This window comes from Heptranchias perlo, chromosome 4 (genome assembly GCF_035084215.1).
Source record: "Heptranchias perlo isolate sHepPer1 chromosome 4, sHepPer1.hap1, whole genome shotgun sequence".
Classification (NCBI taxonomy): domain Eukaryota; kingdom Metazoa; phylum Chordata; class Chondrichthyes; order Hexanchiformes; family Hexanchidae; genus Heptranchias; species Heptranchias perlo.
Window position 1 is genome coordinate 25,147,677 of NC_090328.1, and position 23,213 is coordinate 25,170,889.

At 42.7% G+C, this 23,213-nt stretch overlaps 1 protein-coding gene across 1 annotated transcript in view; it reads right to left on the reverse strand.

Moving 5' to 3' along the window:
• The window catches only part of LOC137320443 (interleukin-6 receptor subunit beta), an 85,250-nt gene that overhangs the window by 50,894 nt on the left and 11,143 nt on the right, over nucleotides 1–23,213 (reverse strand). Inside the window, exons 4-5 of the mRNA XM_067982139.1 lie at nucleotides 19,284–19,459; nucleotides 12,107–12,237 (exon numbers count right to left, since the gene is read on the reverse strand). Coding sequence (XP_067838240.1) covers nucleotides 12,107–12,237; nucleotides 19,284–19,459 — 307 coding nt within the window. The remainder of the gene's footprint in view (nucleotides 1–12,106; nucleotides 12,238–19,283; nucleotides 19,460–23,213) is intronic.

The following is a 23,213-nucleotide window of genomic DNA, read 5'->3' on the forward strand; positions in this document are numbered from 1 at the left end:
ATTGCCCCTAAGGTATTTGTGAGGACAGAAAGGTGCTGGAGCCTCCTGGTCATTTGTTGTTCTTGTGCACCTTCCAGCTGAGAGTCAGGTGGGGGTGAATGGAGTGATTATACTTGCTGGAATGGTCCATACCTGAATAAGATGTAAGTAATCAACAATATCGGAGCAATGGTCAAAAATAAAGATCTGGAAAATAATAAAAATCCTGAAATAATGAGGCAGATGGAGAAATGCTACTGAGATTTTAGGAACATGCAGGAGAAGGAGTCAGAAACTGCTATATGAAAGCATAATGGCCACGGGCAGAGATAATGCTAAAAGAATTGGTAGAAGATAAAAAAAGAACAAAATAATTATATGAAGGCACAATATATCAGGGGAAATATATGCTCACTTGTTATTCACCATGAAGCGGATAAGGGGGTCAGTGCATATTTTGGTGCACACTGAATTTCGAAATGTAAAATTTTCAATACTGACTACGTGCATTAGCACATGTTTCTTATCACACTTGTGTAAGTAAATATATGTGTAAGTAAATTACCATTTTGTTGCATTGCATACCAAAGGTGTAAAGTTGCAAAAAAACTGTGAGGAGTCAAGTGAAAATTTCCTGCTCCATTGCTTACACTGCTCTGAAGAAACATAGAAACATAGAAAAATAGGAGCTGGAGTAGGCCATTTGGCCCTTCGAGCCTGCTCCGCCATTCAATATGATCATGGCTGATCCTCTATCTCAATATCATATTCTCGCTCTCTCCCCATACCCCTTGATGCCTTTTATGTCTAGAAATCTATCGAGCTCCTTCTTAAATATAGGGGTGTAAGGAACAGTACTGAACATAAATCGTTGCTACTTCCCCAAATTACTCAAGATCATAATGATGGTTAAGTATTAATAGTAACGCTGTGAGAAAGGAATAGAAAGGGAACTATGCTGCATTAGTTTTATATACTGGTCCAAGAACCACATTTTCCTATGATTTTCCCTTTTCCATAAGCAAAAGGTTTATGTCCTGTGTGCCCAGTTAAGAAAAGATTTGGAATGTTGTATTCCCATAAGTTACCCAACTGCTGTTACTAGTGAAGGTAAGTCCTTTCCTTACTTTTTATTCACAACCCCAGACCCCAATCAAAGAAATCATGGGGATCAATTGAAGAAAAGAAACAGACTTGCATTTATATGGTGTCTTTTCACATCTCTGAATATCTGAAACACTTCACATTCAGTGAATTATTTTGGAGTCCAGGGACTGTTGTTACCCAGGAAAATGTGGCAACTATTTTGCACAAGATCCCAAAACACAAATGAAATGAATGACCAGTTCAACTGTTTTCAGTAGCGTTGGTTGAGGGACAAATATTGGTCATTACAGTAGCAGAACTCCTCGACTTTCTTGGAATAGCACCCTGGGACATTAATGTTTGTCTGGATCACCAAAACTGATAGACAGGAGCTCAGCACGTCCAAAAACACAGCAATTTCCTCAGCACATTGTGCTGGAGTGTTAGCCCAGCTTATGTGCTCAAGTCCTAGAGTGGGTTTTGAACCCATAACTTTCTGACTCAGCAGTTGGTGATGAGCAAGTCTGATATAAGGCATGATCTTCAGATGTTACCTGAGAGCTCTGTATGAAAACAAACTTACATACCACAATCTGCTTTTCAAACATTTCTTCTAATATTTATTTCAGTTATCCTCAACTGACTTTTGCAACCTAACCGGTCCAAAGCTCTGATTCACAAGGGCTGATACTGCAGTCCCAGTGCAGCAATGCATTGGACAGTGGCTGCACCTATGGGGTAAAGAGCTCACCTCATGGTATAATGCAAAGTCAGCTAATTAAATCATTTCTGTGCTTTCAGTGTTCAGCACATAATATGCTGGGACACATTATGAAGGAGGTTGAATTATGGGATGCAATCTGGCAGCTCTAAAGGACTGCTGGGAAGAATTAAGGCGATGCAGCCGCTTAAACATAAAGTGGTTGCTTTGCAGAGGAGAGAAGAATCTTCTACTATTTATTTTTTTTAAAATTAATAACTTTAATTTTTTTTAAACATTTCTCAGATTTCTCAGACTGCATGGGGAGGAGCAAAAAAGTGGCAGGTGGGCAAAAATGTAGCATCACTAAAGCAATTCCAATATCAAGGCATCAAACAAATTCCAGTGAGCAAGTTATAGGAATGGCGCATAGCCCGACCCCATGTTTGATGACAGGCAAAGTGGGCATGTTACTGCACAAGGTGAGTGTGAAGGGCACCTTCTGCACAATACAGCAGTGCGCCATGCCTAGCGGAAGGTGGTGGGCAGGACCCAGGCATAGATGAAGAGAAAATAGCACATAAAAAGAAACCTGGCAAGGTTGGACCAGCCAACAGTATCAAGATTGATAGTGCAAGATTACATGGCACTAAATCTTAACCTTTCAGCCTATCCCATATGCACTGCTCACCCATGTTAAACCCTCACACAACCTTACAGCCTCTTCATTGTATCTCATGCATATCAATACTCCAGCAGGACACACATTCAAGCTGCAACTTACAAAAGCCTAGTTACACTCACATCCTCCAAGAGCTATATACATTGTGTAATCATTGTAACACAAATGTAATCACTTACTGAAATCCAGGATATGCTTCAGGTTGGGTATATGGTGGCCAACATTAACTTCTTGTATTTTGGGAAAGCAGCAGCATGGTGACATTGGCAGCTGTGTCTTACTAATCAAAGGAAAAGATGATAGTGTAGGTCATGCTAACCAAACCATCAGGCACCTGTTTGACCTGCGAACAGCACATCAGCTGATATTGCAGTGCTATACTGCTGTGGAACGAACCAAAAGGATAAGAGTTGAAGGGAGCTGGATAGTTTTTCAGCAAAAGCAACTATTTGAAGTCTTTTGCACTAAAAAAATTGAATTCTCCAATAACTTGAATTAAGTGACTTGGAATTAAGAGGACATTTGATAAGGTCCCACTCAAAAAGCTTTTAGTTAAGCTCAAAGCTTAGAGATTCAGAGTAAATCTTGGGAATGGATAAGAAATTGGCTAAAGGACATAACGGACACTTGTTGTAGGAGTTATGTCAGGGTGGGGTTGAAGTATTAAGGGAGGTGTCCCAAGCTCGGTGATGGGACTACAGTTTCTAATTTACATCAATGACTTGGATTCAGAAATTTAATGCAAATTGGTCAAAGTTGCAGACAATATCACCCTAGGAGGGACAGTGGAATCAACAGAGGTGGCCCAGAAAGTACAGAATGAATTGGACAAAATATGTTAGTGGGCAAAACAGTGCAGATGAAATTTAATGTGGACTAGTGTAAAGTCCTGCACATAGGAAGGAAAAATGGAATTTAAATAACTATGGATGAAGTTGAAAGTGAACTAGGAGTCTTAGTAGATTCAACACTCAACATATCCAGCCAAATCCAATAGAATGCTGAACTACACTGCTGGTCAGCGGAAGTTGTGATCAATCTGTACAGTTCTCTGGTCCAATTGCATCCAAGCACTGTCCAGTTCTGGTTGATGGAGACATTCTTGCACTGGAAGCACTGCAAAGAAGAGCCACAAGTATGTTCCCCAGTGTAAAAGGTCTGTGTTGTGAGGAAAGGCTGGAGAAAACTGTGCTTTTCAGCCTGGAAAGAAAGCATCTGAGAGGTGACTTGATAGAGTATATAAGATTAGGAAAACGTAAACTGGTTCAAATCCTACTCGCCATTTAATTTGGGAATATAGGTTTAAACTTGTAATGGGTGGGACTGATATCAGGAAGTTCTTCATGCAAAAAATGATCAACACCTGGCATGGATTTCCAGATCGGGTAGTTGGGGCGAAAAGCCTGTAATCGCGTAAGAAACAATTTGATGTCGCATTGGAGGAACTGTAGAGTAAATGAATTAAGATGGGCCAAACAGCCTTACACATCATTAATTATCTTCTGATGTTGTCATCCAAACTGTTCTAAAGTCAGATGCATGTGAGTAGATTTTTAAATGGGGGAGGGGAGAATACCATAGGACAAAAGCCTGGAGTAATAATTTCTCTGGTTTCTAAGTTAAGCATATTTCCAATCTTATTTTAATGTTGCACCTTTGTATGGGCAGCAGCCTAAAACAAGTTCCCATAAAGGAAGGAACGAGTAGTCAATAACAGCTAAAGAGAGCCCCTAGAAAAAATACATAAAATAATTACCAGGTTTATGGATAACCAATGAGAGATTGTGGGAGAAAAAAGAAGAGTTAAAGTAATTACAGTACTAACTATGGTATTTCGTGCAGCCATTATTAAAAAGCAGCTTGGTTTTCTGTGGTTTTAAACGCTCAGTTTTGCATACATTGAATGATCGCAGAATAAGGAACTGGAGGAAGTACTGTACATGTGTGAAATGTGGCATCTTAGTCAGATGTAGCTGTTGGCCACTTAATTTCCCTCCTTCGCCTGCTTTCAATATGATCTTCATGATGGGCCTATAATCCAGACATTAGGTATTATGTTGAGGTGATCCAGACTCCACAGTGGAAATGGAGCAGGAATTAAAGCAGTACAAATTGTATCATGCTCCTCGGGTACCTGTGCTAACCATACGCTAGGTTACCAAGAAGGCCTGGGGCTCAGAAACTCCATTGTTCAAAGTTCCCTCACTTGGCCCTCTTATGTCGATGGCCTTGCAAGGGGCAGAAGAGTCTCTGCCCCACGAGGCTAACCCAGAAAACTTTGCATTGGGTCAGGGACCCAGTGTAGCCAAGTCCCAGACTATTTTCTGGCTGTTCTGTTGGACTTCTGCCAAAGCTGCCGTGGGACTGTGGCTCAAATGTGACAGTATCACTTTGTTAGTTATGCTGTCAGCCTCAGTTGTGGGGATGTTTATCATATCTGACTGTTGGCCATGTGATGTCCTATTTTCACACACAAATAATTTTAAAGTCACTGTTTAAAAGACTGCTGCTGCTATTATACTTTGTGATGTTATACTTTCTGAAAATTTGGGTCATTGCCCTCTTGCATAACACTAATGCAGTGATGAGAAAAAAAACCTGATTTTTTTCCTGCTCACTGATTTAAGTAACTGAACAAGTGTATTATGTTATGGGATTTTTTGACCATTTGTATGAAATAATATGTTATCATGTTTTATTAATATATAATGAGTATAAAGAGAGCATATGTAGAGTACATATAATGTTAAGTATATGTAATAATTAGTGTAAATATTTTGTTTGATGTTTGTATTCAATATTATTTGTATGTGTATATTGTATTTATAGATAAAATAAAATAGCCACAGAATTTTATATTTGTGTAAGTGTTGGTTTGCCTGCTGGGGGGAAGGCTGTGTTTATGTTGGTAAGTGTCTGACAGTGGAAATGTTATGAGGCAGGAAGTACAGCCCAACATTGTGTCCATTCATTTCAATGAGACAAACTGAGCAAACCACAAATTGGGTTTAGATAGTCCTTGCACTTGATATTCCTATGATCTAATCTTGTTGCACAAAACTCGTCACCCGGAACACTATATTGTAAAATCTGCCCCATTGTATTTAATCAAGAGATTTGTTTTCAAAGGAAATAGCATTGTGGTGGAGAATGCAGCTACAAAAGGATGGAGGTCATTTAAACTTGTACAAAATTTTAATTAGGACGTTGTGTGCAGTTTTCGACACACCATTATAAGAAGGGTTTAAAAGCTATGGGAAAGGTGCAACATAGATTCACTAGGATATTATTAGAAATGGGGGGGTTACAATTATGAAGAGAGACTTGAGGGCTTTTCCGTGACAGCTGAAAAGTTCAGGGGTGACCTGATAGTCGTACTCAAGATTATGAAGATTTATAATAAGGGAAATAATGGTCAGCAAGAAGGTAGTTAGGGGAGCACAAAGACAATTAAAGGGGCAGTTAGAAAAAAATTCTCTATACAGAGAATAGTTAGAATGTGGAATTCTCCACCAAAAACTGTTACTGAAACACAGCCCATAAACTATTTCAAAAGGGAATTAGATATTCGCACAGGGAGTAGGAGAGTGAGATTAGACTAGGCATTTCCTATGGAGAAAAACACTGTCGTGAACTCGATGGACCTATTGACATGTTTTATGTTTGTACCATTCTATGATTCTATGGAGGAAATGGAAAGTTAGCAATTACATCGAGATTGGTAGTGTGCATGAAAGAGATGCGTGGGATGAAGTGCAAGTTGGAAGAGGAGAGTTAAGCTAGTAATGAAAGAGAATGGTGAGGGAAAGGTATGGAGGAAAGTTTTATGTATATCATAAACACATGCATATACATACATTTATACATACAAACACTAGAGAGTGGGTAGGTTTAAGGGCATGTAAGAATTAGGGAGGGAAGTTTATAGTTGTTATAGAGGTTACAGCATGTGGCAGTGGTGAGGGAATGTTGTCAGGATGTGGGAAAAGTGCAAATGAAGTTGTGGGTTTTGGAGTGTTGGAGCGGTTTTGTCAGGTGGGAGCACTGGCAAGGAGGCTGTAGCATTTGGTAGAACTGCTGGTCTAGGATGTGGGACTGGGGATGTATGGTATGCATGTGATGGAGCAGGGGGGACAAGGAGTATGTAAGTAATGGGGAGAGTCCTTAGTATGAGAAGTTGGTGTGCAGTCCTGAGATATTAGAATAGTGGGAGGGGGTCCTGGCATTTGTGAGGAAGGGGAGGGCTGTAAAAGTGGGAGAGTGATGTTGAGGTTTGGGAGGAATAGAGAGAGAGTATAAGAGGGTCCTGGGGTGTGGGAGCACTGGAACGGCAGTGATAGGTGTGGGAATAGTGGAAGGGGGTCCAGAGATTTGGGAGTAGTGTGTCAGTGAGTGGCAGTGGTGGGAGAATGGGCCTAAGGTGTGATGTTTGGTGCTGGGAGTACCAAGGAGAAATTTCTTGTGTATGGCAGTACCCCTGTTGAGGTTGCAGTCTGGGAATATTGGAGCAGGGGGTGGGGTAGACTTGGGCTGTGGCAGCAATGGGCCAGTGCAATTGTCTGGGCGGAGGGATGCAAGATCAGGTTACTAGAGCGTGGGAGGACTGGAGTCGGATGTCAGGGTATGGAAGCACAGGTGTGGGGGGAAGGGGGAACTGGAACTTCTACAGGGTTTTTGCCAGGGAAGGATGGGCAATGATGGAAGGGTAAAACTGCATGGTGTGGGGTGAAAGGCAAGAGCAGAAAAACACTGCAGGGAGGAGCAACAAAATGTGGCAGTAATGAGGATGAAGTGCCAAAAGGGGGACTTGATGAGTGTCAGGTGAGACTGGTGGCTGGTATCACAAGGAAGCAGTAAAGGACAAGACAGCTCAGGGACATTAGAGGCAGTAAGAGGAAATGGAGAGTGGCAAAGCACAAAGGCTTGGATGGCAAGAGGGGGAATGGGAAAGGCAGGATATTTGGGGTGGATGGGCAGCAGTAAACAGCAGAATGGAATGGGGAAAGGCATGGTTGCTCAGTGGGAGTGGTGAAATGCAGTAGGAAAGAGCTGGGAGGGGAAACATGGGCACTTGGGACAGATTGATGGCGAGAGGCCTAGAAGAGAGCGGGGATGGGGGAATCGTAAATAAATTATTTTCTAAAGTGCTCAAAGCACTTAAAATAACGTAAAAGTTGTCCCGCTCTCAGTAGGAGTCGGCTTCTAATACAGTAGGGTGTGGGGGCCTAGGTCTAAGGCTTCAGTTGGTTTGAGTGCAGGATTATGAACGGCAGAAGGAGTTTCAGTAGCTGAGGAGGAGTGTAGTCTTGGATGGTGTGGAGGGGTGCAGTTGCCGATGGCAGCTCAGGATCCGGGTTGGTGCAGATGCCACAACAGAATGTCCCGTGATAGTATGGGAGCCTCTATAGGGAATCATACCTCGCAGTCAAAGGACAACAAAAGACAGAGGAGGAAGCCTGCTGATGGGCAAAGACCCAGCTAAAAATCAGGAACCTGCTGGGGGACGCCCGCTGATGGGTGAGGAAAAAATGTTTGTTTGTTCTCAGTTCACAGCCAGGAACATTGGGAGTAGGCCTGCTGATGGGTGAAGATAAAATTAAAATGCTTACCCTAAATGTTCCTACATCTGAGAGCCAGGAACAATGGGGTAGAAATTGGTATGCGTTGTGCCCATTTTTTGAGCGTAAAACGGGTGCAAAGCATGCCAATTTAGCGGTGGGAGGGCCTGTGCCAAATCTGCGCAGGCATTGTGGGGGCCTTCTCTTAGGGCAGATGCCTAAACCAGGCACTAGGTCCCTTAAATATGTAAATTAGGGGCCTATTAAAGGACCCATCGAGAAATTAGTCAGCGATAAGCAGGACTGATGTCAGGCCTGCCCAGCTCAGGATTCTTCACTGGCCCCTGTGACTGACAACTCCAGGTAAATTAAAAAATTGCAGAGCTAGGGGGAAAGAGCAGTGGAGTGGGATTAGTTGGATCGCTCTTTTGAAGAGCCGGCACAGGCTCGATGGGCCAAATGACCCTCTCCTGTGTTGTATGATTCCATGATTCTACGAAACCCATCCTGTGGAGCCAGGAAGAGCAGGAGTGGTCCTCTACCTCCACAGGAGTCGTGATCGGCTACCCCCCCCCCACCACCCCCCCCCGTAGCCCGTTCCAATCCCCCTCCCAGCACTTACCTGAGGGCTGCTGCCAGCTAGGCAGATGGCCCAACATTGATGTCTTTGCTCGGGTGAGCTGCCTGTGGAGGCTGGACCAGCGACGGCAGGTCGCGCCAAGAACGCTGATGAGGCCCGAGGACCAATTTCCATTGATCCTTGGGCTTCTTGATTTGGGTGCATACTGGCCGATAACAAACCCAGACTATTATTTATGCCAATATATCAGGCCTTAGGTGGGTTACAATAGTGACACTGCACCTGCAGAGCTGGGAGTCAGATGAGAAGAATTGGCAAATCAATGGTAATTTAAAAAAGTAAGTTTGAAAAAGCCTTCAAAATAAGCAATTTTTTCCACGCTCGCCAGGTGTAACAGCCAGGAGAAAAAGCGTGACAGGAGGAACTTTCAGCTCTAGTGCAACCCCAACTAAATTTCCACGGTCGAGGTTCATTTGCCATGCATTGCAGATTCCTGGCAAGATTCCCGCCACCAAAAGGGAGCCCACCAAGGCTGGGGAGGATACTAAGGCGGTGCTGCAGTGGGGATACCACTGCATAACCACAAGAAACGAAAAAGGTCTTTAAAGGGCAGAACAGCTCCGAAGAAAGCAGGAGCTGCAGTTGTAGGCTGCAAAGTTAAGCACATAGGGGCATGATTGGAGGGTGAGGAGGCCTCTATAGGCTTCTTCCTCCATTTCTGCTCATGGGGTCCATTACTGCAACTACTCTGGGCCTACCACCACTATCAGATGGTCCCAGGAAGTGGCAGTAACAGGGATGAATGGGAGGGATATGGGACAGAAGGACGGGCTCCGACCTCATACCAGCATTTACATGTAGTGCACGGAGAAGGGTTCGCCAACAGCAGTACCAATTTGGGGAGGAAAATCCAGCCCTAGATATATTGTAGATGATTCTATGATTCTATATAGATGATATAAATATACAGTATGATAATCTCCTATAACATGCAATGCTACTGCAGTTCAAATCACGTGACACAGTACCATGGCACCACTGCTCTAGTGCTGTATCACATGGCAGTTCAATCGTGTGTTACAGTTACAGGTGAAAGGCTCAAAACAGTGGAGGTCCAAAGAGACTTAGGGGTTCATGTACATGGATCATTAAAATGCCATGGACAGGTACAGAAAATAATCAAAAAGGCTAATGGAATGATAGCCTTTATAGCTAGAGGACCAGAATACAAGGGGGTAGAAGTTATGCTACAGCTGTACAAAGCTCTGGTTAGATGACACCTGGAGTACTGTGTTCAGTTCTGGGCACCACACCTTAGGAAGGATATATTGGCTTTGAAGGGAGTGCAGCGTAGATTTCCTAGAATGATGCCTGGACACCAAGGATTAAATTACGAGGAGAGATTACACAAACTAGGGTTGTGGTCCCTGGAATTTAGAAGATTAAGGGGTGATTTGATCAAAGTTTTCAAGATATTAAGGGGAACTGATAGGGTAGATAGAGAGAAACTATTTTTGCTGGTTGGGAAGTCTAGGACTAGGGGACATAGCCTAAAGCACAGGACTAGGGGACACAGCCAGGACTTTCAGGAGTGAAGCTAGGAAGGACTTGCACATGCAAAAAGTAGAAGTTTGGAACTCTCTTCCGCAAACGGCAGTTGATGCTAGCTCAATTGTTAATTTTAAATATGAGATTGATAGATTTTTGTTAACCAAAGGTATTAAGGGATATGGGGCTAAGGCGAGTATATGGAGTTAGGTCACAGATCAGTAATTACTGACTGGTGGAACAGGCTCAAGGGGCTAAATAGTCTACTCCTTTTCCTATGTTCCAATGTTGTAATGGAGTTGCAACACAATAGTAGGGTGCCACTGTAATTCTACTTGTGTGGTATGGTACCACTGCTATTCAGATCACAGGGCCCTGCTGTTTGTTGTTGTCTGCCAAAACATTGGCTAAAAGCAGAATAAAATAACTTGCTGAAGCACAGAATAATGTTAACCCTTTCCTGCACGCTGTCTGCATACATCAGAGTTACATGTACATTTCAAGGTTGTAACATATCTGAAGGGCTGAGAAGACGTTAATAAAATAGTTTAACTTTTTACTTTTGTGGTTTATGATGTTAACTCAACCTCAAAATGTTACTGTCATTGCAGCTTATGCTTTCTGTTCTATTTATTCAGAGCTAATCGTATCATATACTTAAAATAGTGCCACTTGTGCACAAATAGTGCAAAGTCTAGGTTTTAAAAAATAAGCTTCTCAGAAAGTTGTACCCATTGCTCACCCTTAGATGAGGAGGAAAATCTGAATCGTTTAATTCATTCCTATATTTTTCTATCTTCAATACATATTTCACCCATATATCTGGCATAATCATTATTGATTTGATATAAGACTGTAGCAATTATAATAACATTCTGCTGTTATAATCCTTTGGGGGGGGGGGGAGAATTTACAATTGGTGGGAACATTCCTTTCAGCCTTAATAGTGTGAGCAAAGACTGGAAAATCTTGTCTTTGTATTCATATCCAGTCACTGCTCCACAAAAACCCTCATGGAATTAGCTGTCTGGGCTCTAATAACTGGCATATAGAGCTCTATTATGAATGTGTAATGTATGCAAATTGTTATGCTCTATATCCCTGGATTTTCCAATACACTGTTGGTTCCTCACCTCCCGAGCCTGCAGCTCACTGGTGGCATTTAAATGAGGCCCGAAGTCGAATTTCGCTCGGGCCATAGGTTGGCACAGATCCGTGAACAAAACCGTCACTCCGCCAACTTTGTGCCCGTTTTGGGTGCAAGCTGAACTTCTCGGCGTATATTTTTAACAAAAATTAACAGAAACTGCTGGAAATAAATTACCTATATAATGGTAAACAATTTTACAACACCAAGTTATAGTCCAGCAATTTTATTTTAAATTCACAAGCTTTCGGAGGCTACCTCCTTCCTCAGGTGAACGATGTGGAAAATGTGAACCATTTTCCACATCGTTCACCTGAGGAAGGAGGAAGCCTCCGAAAGCTTGTGAATTTAAAATAAAATTGCTGGACTATAACTTGGTGTTGTAAAATTGTTTACAATTGTCAACCCCAGTCCATCACCGGCATTTCCACATCATACCTATATAATGAGTCACGGTACTTTAAAAGTAGCTCATCTTAGTGTTTCAACATGATAAACTGCAATATAATTGAAGTATATTATATTATTTTAATAATGATGAACACAAAGGCCAATATCATCTAAAAGAGCGTGGAGGTAATCTTTACTTCTGGCGGGGGTGGTAAACTGGTGGTTGGAATCGGCTGCCTATTATACGCCCTGCCCAATTTACCACTCTATTGACTTCAGTGGAACTGAAAATTGGGAGAACGCTGGACTTACTTGATCCAAGTGCTGTGCATTTCCAACTTTTTCATGTTTTATTTTTGCTTTCTAGTATTTCTGGTTCCCTTATAATTTGTGCATCAATATGTAATATGAAATTCCAAGGGTTTACTTTACTTACCAAAAGCCAGTTTGCAGTTCCAGCCTTTCTGTAATGTAACTCATACAGAAGTTTCTTTGAAATGTTCCATTTCAGATGTAACTGTCCAGACATCCTGCGATAATTTATGTTAGAAGGTGTTTCAGGTCTTTCTGAAACAAAAATAGAAAAGCTTGTTTTAGAAATAGAAGTGCAATCATATAACAGTTTCTCTAACTACGCCACTGTGTGTCCTCAACTTTGTGACAAAAAAGAATCAGCTTTTCTGTTGACTTAAATGATTCTGTTGACTTAAATAAAAGTTACAGAATTGGCTAAGGGACAGGAAACAGAGAGTAGTGGTGAAGGGTTGTTTTTCGAACTGGAGGGAGGTGGTGTTCCCCAGGGGTCAGTGTTGGGAGCACTACTTTTCTTGATATATATTAATGACTTGGATGTACAGTGCACAATTTCAAAATTTGCAGATGGCACAAAACTTGGAACGGTAGTAAACAGTGAGGAGGATAGTGATAGACTTCAAGAGGATATAGACATGCTGGTGGCATGGGCAGACACGTGGCAGATAAAATTTAACGTAGAAAAATGCAAAGTGATACATTTTGGTAGGAAGAACTAGGAAAGGCAATATAAACTAGAAGGCACAACTCTAAAAGGTGTACAGGGACAGAGAGATCTGGGGGTGTATCTGCACAAATCATTGAAAGTGGCAGGGCAGGTTGAGAAAGTGGTTAAAAAAGCATACGGGATCCTGGGCTTTATAAATAGAGGCATAGAGTACAAAAGTACGGAAGTCATGATGAACCTTTATAAAACACTGGTTCGGCCACAACTGTTCTGGGCACTGCACTTTGGGGAAGATGTGAAGGCCTTAGAAAGGGTGCAGAAGAGATTTATTGGAATGATTCCAGGGATGAGGGACTTCAGTTATGTGGATAGACAGGAGAAGCTGGAGTTGTCCTCCTTGGAACAGAGACGGTTGCGAGGAGATTTGATAGAGGTATTCAAAATCATGAAGGGTAGAGTAGATAGAGATAAACTGTTACCATTGGCGGAAGGGTCAAAGACCAGAAGACATAGAAACGGGTCTTTTTCAGGTTGGCAGACTGTGACTAGTGGGGTACCGCAGGGATCAGTGCTTGGGCCCCAGCTATTCACAATCTATATCAATGATTTGGATGAGGGGACCAAATGTAATATTTCCGAGTTTGCTGATGATACAAAACTAGGTGGGAATGTGAGTTGTGAGGAGGATGCAAAGAGGCTTCAAGTGGATATAGATAGGCTAAGTGAGTGGGCAAAAACATGGCAGATGGAATATAATGTGGAAAAATGTGAAGTTATCCACTTTGGTCGGAAAAACAGAAATGCCGAGTATTTTTTAAATGGTAAGAGATTGGGAAATGTTGATGTTCAAAGGGACCTGGGTGTCCTTGTACATGAGCCACTGAAAGTTAACATGCAGGTGCAGCAAGCAATTAGGAAGGCAAATGTTATTTATTACAACAGGATTTGAGTACAGGAGTAAAGATGTCTTACTGCAATTATATAGGGCCTTGGTGAGACTGCACCTAGAGTATTATGTACAATTTTGATCTTCTTACCGAAGAAAGGATATACTTGCCATAGAGGGAGTGCAACGAAGGTTCACCAGACTGATTCCTGGGATGGCGGGATTGTCGTATGAGGAGAGATTGAGTAGACTAGGCCCGTATTCTCTACAGTTTAGAAGAATGAGAGGTGATCTCATTGAAACGGACAAAATTCTTACAGGGCTCGACAGGGTAGATGCAAGGAGGATGTTTCCCCTGGCTGGGGAATCTAGAACCAGGGGTCACAGTCTCAGAATAAAGGGTAGGTCATTTAGAACTGAGATGAGGAGAAATTTCTTCACTCAGAGGGTGGTGAATCTTTGGAATTCTCTACCCCAGAGGGCTGTGGAGGCTCAGTCATTGAGTACATTCAAAACAGAGATCGATAGATTTCTAGATATTAAAGGCAATAAGGGATATGGGGATGTTGCAGGAAAATGGCGGTGAGGTAGAAGATCAGCCATGTTGAATAGCGGAGCAGGCTCGAGGGGCCGGATGGCCTACTCCTGCTCCTATTTCTTATGTTACCAGAGGGAATAGATTTAAGGTGATTGGCAAAAGAATCAAAGGTGACATGATGAAAAACTTTTTTGCACAGCGAGTGGTTAGGATCTGGAATGCACTGCCTGAGGGGGTGGTGGAGGCAGATTCAATCATGGCCTTCAAAAGGGAACTGGATAGGTACTTGAAAGGAAAAAATTTGCAGTGCAACGGGGAAAGGGCGGGGGAGTGGGACTTGCTGGCTTGCTCTTGCACAGAGCTGGCGCGGACTCGATGGGCCGAATGGCCTCCTTTCGTGCTGTAACCTTTCTATGATTTTATGATTTGGTTCAATTTTAAATACAGGATTTTCATACTGCAAAACCAGCAGAGTTTGCGGCAATATATAATTAGTAATCAGTCAGCTCCCAGCACATTATAAACAGATAGCTTGAGGTAAAGCAGTGTTATCGCATGGTTTCAGGAAGGTGATAACAGAGTTTATTTTTACCATCAAATAAATATTTGAATAATATTTGCTGTGCAGTTGCAGGAGACTAGTGTGTACCTGCCTTTTCATTTGGGGTAAAAAGTGTGTCATAATTACATGAGGAGGAGAGAAAAATGAAAGTTGGCTGTAAAATGAAAGACAGATATATTTTGTGCAATTATACATTCCTTCTGTACAAAAATTGATGCATTAATGAAACAAAGCTATTTAAATTTGCTGACAATAGAAACCAGGGGAGGGGTAATTAATATTACAACATAAGAAATAGGAGCAGGAGTAGGCCTGCTCCGCCATTCAATAAGATCATGGCTGATTTTTGACCTCAACTCCACATTCCCGCCCGATCCTCATATCCCTTGATTCCCTTAGAGACCAAAAATCTATCCATCTCAGTCTTGAATATACTCAACGACTGACCATCCACAGCCCTCTGCGGTAGATAATTCCAAAGATTCACAACCCTAAAAAGTATGCACCAAATACAGAGAGATCTGGATAGATTGAGGGATTGGGTTGCCAAGATGCAGATACTGGGAAGGTGAATAAGTAGCAGGATTATGAGGTGAATAGTTGTAGACTACAAAAGAGAGGTTGAGGGATATTGGTGGATAACTCGTTAAAGCAATCAGGACAATGTTTGACAGCAGTAAAAAAGATGAACACCATTATACACCGTATAGCCAAAGGGATAAAAGTCAGAGAGTATACTTTTTTAAAAATTAAGTCTCCGGATATGGGCATCACTGGCAAAGCCAACTTTTATTGTTTATGCCTAATTGCCCTTGAGAAGGTGGGGTGAGCATTTTTCTTGAACCGCTGCAGTGTGGTGAAGGTTCTCTCACAGTGCTGTTAGGTCGGGTGTTCCAGGATTTTGACCCAGCGACGATGAAGGAACAGCGATATATGTCCAAGACAGGATGGTGTGTGACTTGGAAAGGGACTTGGCGGTGGTGGTCTTCCCATGCACCTGATGCCCTTTTCCTTCTAGGTGATGGAGGTTGTCGGTTTGGGAGGTTCTGACGAAGAAACCGTGTGGAGTTGCTGCAGTGCATTATGTAGATGGTACACACTGCAGCCACGATGCACTGTTGGTGGGGGGAGTGGATGTTTAAGCTGGTGGATGGGCTGTCGATCAAGCGGACTGCTTTATCCTGGATGGTGTCGAGCTTCTTGAGTGTTGTTGCAGCTGCACCCATCCAGGCAAGTGGAGAGTATTCCATCACACTCCCGATTTAGAATCATAGAACCATAGAATCGTTACAGCACAGGAGGCCATTCGGCCCATTGAGCCCGTGCCGGCTCTTTGTAAGAGTAATCCAGTTAGTCCCATTCCCCCCTCTTTCCCCGTGACCCTGCAAATTTTTTTCCTTCAAGTATTTATCCAATTCCTTTTTGAAAGCCACGATTGAATCTGCTTCCACCAACTTTTCAGGCAGCGCATTCCAGATCATAACTACTCGCTGTGTAAAAAAGTTTCTCCTCATATCGTCTTAGGTTCTTTTGCCAATCACCTTAAATCTGCGTCCTCTGGTTCTTGCCCTTCCGCCAGTGGGAAGTTTCTCTTTATTTATTTTATATAAACCCTCATGATTTTGAACACTTCTATCAAATCTCCTCTTAACCTTCTCTGCTCTAAGGAGAACAACTCCAGCTTCTCCAGTCTATCAATGTAAATGAAGTCCCTCATACCTGGAACCATTGTAGTAAATCTTTTCTGCACCCTGTCTAAGGCCTTCACATCCTTCCAAAAGTGTGGTGCCCAGAATTGGACACAATACTCCAGTTGTGGCTGAACCAATGTTTTATAAAGGTTCAACATAACTTCCTTGCTTTAGTACACTATGCCTCTATTTAGAAAGCCCAGGATCCCGTATGCATTTTTAATTGTTAGAATTGTACCATTTAGTTTATATTGCCTCCCCTCATTCTTCCTGCCAAAATGTATCACTTTGTACTTCTATGCGTTAAATTTCATCTGCCATGTGTCTGCCCATTCCACCAGCCTGTCTATGTCCTCTTGAAGTCTATTACTATCCTCTTTATTGTTTACTACACGTCCAAATTTTGTGTCATCTGCAAATTTTGAAATTATGCCCTGTACACCCAAGTTCAAATCATTAATATATATCAAAAAAAGCAGTGGTCCCAGTACCACCCCCCTGAGGAACACCACTGTACCCCTCCCTCCAGTCCGAAAAACAACCGTTCACCACTACTCTGTTTCCTGTCACTTAACCAATTTTGTATCCATGCTGCCACTGCCCCTTTTATTCCATGGGCTTCAATTTTGCCGATAAGCCTTTCATGTGGCACTTTATCAAATGTCTTTTGTGCCTTGTAGGTGGTGGAGAGACTTTGGGGAGTCAGGAGGGGAGCCACTTGTTACAGAATACCCAGCCCCTGACCTGCTTTAGTAGCCACGACATTTATGTGGCTGGTCCAGTTGAGTTACTGGTCCATGATGACCCGAGGATGTTGATGATGGGGGATTCGGCGATGGTAATGCCATTGAATGTCAAGGAGAGGTGGCTTAGACGTTCTCTTGTTGGAGATGGTCATTGCCCTGGCACTTGTACAGTGCGAATGTTACTTGCCGTTTATCAGCCCAAGCCTGGGTGTTGACCAGGTCTTGCTGCATGAAGACATGGACTGCTTCTTTATTTGACGAACGCAAATGGAGCTGGACACTGTGCAATCATCAGCTAACATCCCCATTTCTGATCTTATGATGGAGGTAAGGTCATTGATGAAGCAGCTGAAAATAGTTGGGCCTAGGATGCTGCCCTGAGGAACTCCTGCAGTGACGTCTTGGGGCTGAGATGATTGGTTGTGGTTGTTGAAGGCCATTGTCCTTTGTATTAGGTATGATTCAAGCTACTGGAGAGTTATCCCTGATCCCCATTGACTTCAGTTTGACTAGGGCTCCTTGGTGCCACACTCGGTTGAATTGTGCCTTGATGTCAAGGGTAGTCATTCTCACCGCACCTCTGGAATTCAGCTCTTGTGTCCATGTTTGGACCAAAACAGTAATGGGGTCTGGAGCTGACTGGTTCTGGCAAAACCCAAATTGAACATCAGTGAGTTAATTTTGTGTGATGAGTACAGTTCGGTTCACCATAGGGTAGAAAGGATATAGAGGATGTCAATTAATGTGATATCAGGGATTAGGCACCTAAACTACGAGTAGGGACTTAGGAAGCTGGGAATGTCTACTCTGGAGAAAAGAAAGCTTGGGAAGGACTTAGAAATGTTCAAGATTTTAAAGACTCTGAGTAAACTGAATCCTAATAAATGGTTTAACATAACGAGAAATTCTGTAACCGGAGGAAACAGACAAGATCAGAAAAGGGAAGCTGAACAGACAGAGGCGGGTGAATATGTGAAACAGAATGTCTAGGGAAATCTTAGAGGTTTATAATATCAGATTTATAACATTGCTCTCTAGTGTATAGAACAGAGTATAGAACCCACTCTGGAGGAAGACAGACATCACGGGATGTGAAAAGGAGAGTGTTTGTGGCTAGTATCCAGTCAACATTTGTGTATGGTGCTGAGAGCTGGACCTTGATGAAGACAAAGAAGCAGAGACTGGGTACTTTTGGAATATGCTCTGTAAAAAGATTGGTAGAAAGCAAAAGTGGCCAATACTGAAGTAATAAGAGTTTATTGGCCATGAACAATATCAACGCATGATAGAGCAGAAGATTACGATGGGTAGGGCATGTGTGGCATATGGCTGAAGATAAGTAGCTATGACATAACCATGTTGAAGGCCAAAGCTGATGATGTCTATAGTAAGACCTAAAAGGGAGTGTGTCACTGGGCAGACAACTGTGGGAGCTGGCAAAAGGGGAAAGCATAATGGTAACACCAGCCTACTATAGCAACTCACTTAGTCACTGAAATTCCCACATGAAGATATTGCCTCAATCAGGCTGTAGTGAGCAGCACTGTACAGAAGGTGGGGACTTCCCGATAAGGACAGAAAAAAATTTAAGTGCGAATCAATTGTGGCTGCTTAAAGAACAGCTTGTTGCTGGCTTCCTGAACTGGTAAATGAGAGTAAAATGTTTCTTAAAATAAACTGCATTGCCACAAGAGCATTTGGAACTTGCTAAGTGATCATAAACTGGCCTCAGATCTACATTCACCTGCACAAATAGGATAAATTCCCAACCGCCAGTGAACGTGCGCAGTCCCCTGAAAAGCTGAAATTGTTCCAAGGGCTTTTGCTAAGGTCTTTAAAAATATTGCCTTGTAGTTCACTGGAGGAATCCTCTCAGTCCAAGGTATAGTGCCTCCCATTCATCGTACAGTGAATAGTTGAAAACACTACTTGCAGAGTATTCTCAACATTACCACAGTCACAACTGTGCTAAAAAATGTAATTTTCAGGGGGAAAAAGTCATATGTACATCTTTTACTTATGACTATTTTGAAGGGTTTTGAGAATTGACCTGTATGATTTGTTTTCCAATTAGTATTTTTTCCTGGTACTTTGATAAAGGCTAATTTAGAAACAGTAATTGCTGCCTTAACTAAGACTGTGTCCTTTAGAGAAAACAGTTCAAGAAACTAAAACATGAATCAGATTCTTACCGGAAACTAAAGTTATTACCTGACTCTTGAGGTATCAGCGTGATGGATGTTGTTTTCTGACTCATTCCACTTCTCTGATCTACTGTTTCTACCCATATTGTTGCATTATCCGAAATGTAAAGCTTTTTTCGTTGAATTGTGTAAAAAGTACTGGTGATATTGGAAAAGGTTGAATTGCAAACAGATGTTCTACTCCTGAAAAAAAACGGATAATTGTAGAGTTCGATCATCTTACTCATGTAAAATGTGATCTTGTACCATCATTATAAATGACTTTTCTTCATTAAAAACAATCAGATTTTTTTTTTAAAAACATCAGCTATTGTCTAATTATTGGCACACGATGATATAAGCCTAGAAATTGCTATTGGCTATATAAGTGGATGAATGCTTGATGCATTTGTATGATGTTCCTCTCTCCATTGTTTTAACAGCGATTAGTCCATTTAAAAAATAAAGGAGTTAATGCCTCCATTAAAATAGCAGACAGAGAAATGTCTTACAACCAAATTGAGTGTTTATCGATCAGTATTGTTGATAGTCATTTCTAGCATACAGTGCTTTGTTTCTAAGCTATCGTTCAGCATTGCTCAGAGTAGATTAGAAGGTAGGGTGGGGAAGAAGTGGAGGTGGGTTGGAGAGGGGCAAACTTGAGGTTTAGGTGAGGGAGAAAAGGAGTAGAAGTGAAGGCATGCTGTTTTTAGAATACATGCAAGAAATCTAGGCCCCGAAATTCCTAGTTCCGTTCTGTTCTGTTGCTGTAAGTGCTGAGAAGTGAGACACCCATCCACCCAATCAACCTGACACTGACCCTGTTCTAAATGGCGGGGGCCAGCAAATTTAAATATTGCTGGGCAGGACAAAAGCACATGTCCCGATAGCAACTGCCTACTTACGCCAAGAAGCCCAGAGAATTTGTTGCACGGCCAGATGAAACCGTGGTAAAGGTGGAAGTGCTGCATTTAAAGCTGGGCTGCACTTAACAACAACTTGCATTTATATAGCACCTTTAACGTAGTAAAGCTTCCTAAGGCGTTTCACAGGAGCGATTATCAAACAAAATTTGACACCGAGCCACATAAGGTGACCAAAAGTTTGGTAAAAGAGGTAAATTTTAAGGAGCGTCTTAAAGGAGACGAGAGAGGTAGAGACGCAGAGAGGTTTAGGGAGGGAATTCCAGAGCTAAGGGCCTAGGCAGCTGAAGGCATGGCCGCCAATGGTGGAGCAATTAAAAATCGGGGATGAGCAAGAGGCAAGAGTTGGAGGAGCACAGAGATTTCAGAGGGTTGTAGGGCTGAAGGAGGTTACAGAGATAGGGAGGGGCGAGGTCGTGGAGGGATTTGAAAACAAGGATGAGAATTTTAAAATTGAGGCGTTGCTGGACCGGGAGCCAATGTAGGTCAGCGAGCTCAGGGGTGATGGGTGAACGGGACTTGGTGCAAGTTAGGATACGGGCAGCAGAGTTTTGGATGAGCTCATGTTCATGGAGGGTGGAGGATGGAAGGCCAGCAAGGAGAGCATTGGAATAGTTCAGTCTGGAGGTAACAAAGGCATGGATGAGGGTTTCAGCAGCAGATGAGCTGAAGCAGAGGTGGAGACACGCGATGTTACAGAGGTGGAATTAGGCGGTCTTGGTGAAAACAACCATACCTCTCGAAGCCTTGCTATTTCGGTGGGAATTCCATAAAAGAAGTGAAAGAGAATTCTCAAATCGTTGTCAAATTCAACAATCTAGGACAAGCATTCTTTATTATGCGGGAAATGATTGAGCATAATTCCCAAGAAGGCTACAGGAAGAGGAAGAGGAGGAAAAGAAGAGAAAGAAATAAAGACTTGCATTTCTATAGCACCTTTCATGACCTCAGGACATCCCAAAGTGCTTTACAGCCAATGAAGTACTTCTTGACGTGTAGTCACTGTTGTAATGTAGGAAATGCGGCAGCCAATTTGTGCACAGCAAGGCCCCACAAACAGCAATGTAATAATGACCAGATAATCTGGGGCGTGGGGTATTGTTCACAATTTATAAGAATGAAAAAGTGGGTTTAAGAGCAGAATGGCAAATAGAAAAAAAAGAAAAATCTAAACAAATTTAGAAGGAGCTAAGAAGGGTGAGGTTGCGAAATGAATTGGCAAATGAAAAAAAAGAGGCAGGAAGCCAGAGGTACCAGCAGGGCAAGAAGCAGGGATGGGAGCCAAGGCACAGGATGGGGTGGCAAAAGCTCGAGCAGGACCTGGCAGTCAACATGTTGCAGGATGGGGGGGGCAGCAATAAATGCAGAAGTTTTAATATTTTTGCATGCAGTAGCAGGGAGCAGGGTCAATACTGAAATTTCAAGTCATAGATTTCCATCTGTGTGGGCACCTTGTGTGTGAGAAAAAAAATCAAAAGCCAGCAGGGCCAAAGGAGTGGGACAGGGTAGCACAAGAAAAAAAATTGAAATGGCTGATGCAACAGAAGGGAAAAGATGAGCATCTAACTCCCCTGAGACTGATGTGGAAGTGCTATTGGCCCTTATTAGAGAAATGAGGATGCAACATTTTGCGTACCAGAGAAGAAGCTTTTACATGCAGCAGCACAGGCATTGTGGAAGGAGGTTGCTGTGGCTGTGGGTGGGTGTCCATAACCTCAAGGAGCAGAAGTTTAATGACTCATTAGATCACCAAAGTAAGAATGTTTTCAGATGCGTAACAGGGCAAATAACTATCGCAGGTATTCCCTAGCACAATAATCAAGCAATGCCCTTTGGAGCATCACATGGCACTGTGTTCCTTGTCCCAGAAGCAAAGTTAATTGGCAGCACTCATGTCAAGTGTCTCACATCCTGTAATGCATGCCAGCACATTGAAGTCTCTCATTCTAGTTCCTCCCTCCCTTGCACCAACCATTACAGTCCCCACAACTCACACCATTCCTGCTTATCCCGGACAGCTGCCTATATCGGGCAAATGGTGCTAACCATTTGCCATTATCATAGGCGTCAATTACAATGGCACCGCTTAAACCGTATTAAGTGCGCCGACTATTTCGGGCAGTTCAAGCAGCCATTTGCACTGCCCGAATACATGTCATTAGGTCCTTTCAGGCAGTCCCACTACCTTTAATCACACCCCCCTTCCCCGTGGTCCTCTAGACCTCCTGCGATTGCAAGCATTTCAATCCTAAACCAGAGGTGAAACTGACCAGAACGCTGCGTACTTCAGCCCCACTCAGCTGCTTTTTGATCCAGAGGCTGCAAACCAGGATACAACAGACAGCATTGCTGAAGAGCAAGACCTTGTAGCCTCCTCTATCTCTGACAACATTGGTGACCACTCACCCAATCCATCCTTCAACCTCTCAGTAACCTAAAGACATGCCCTTGAGAGGGTACAGTTAGTATAGGCGAGGAATTGACACATGGTGAGACAGAGAGCACAAGAAAGCTAGAGGATGCAGATGTGGAAGTGGAGGCTGATGTAGTTGAACAGAGGCGTACGACATATCAGCCTTTAGCTGCAGAGCAAGCAGATGATGATCTATAGGGTGCTGCCATGAAGAGATAAATGCTAGCAATGCATCAGGCACATATGAAGTTCTGCATAGCCTCTCCTAAGCTGTGCAATAGATGGCTGGGATAAAGATAGATTCAATATCCCTGCTGTCCGCAAACATATGAAATGAGTTAAACTCATTGCAAGGCAGTCTGGAAAAATTGGTAGCAGCAGGAGAATCTGCAATCCTTCCCCTACTTTGAGATCCAAGCGAGTCAGTCAATTCAATGTAGAGGCACTGAATGAATGACTGCAGGTCTTGATGGGCCGTCTGAAGAGGTCAATGTTAACTGGATTGTGAAGTATAGATGACAGCATCTTGGAGGGACTAAAGGACATTCTCTCAGGGATTTAAGGATCTTTCTGATTCTGCGAGGTCCATTCTCCCACTGATCACTAATTGTATGTGCCTCAG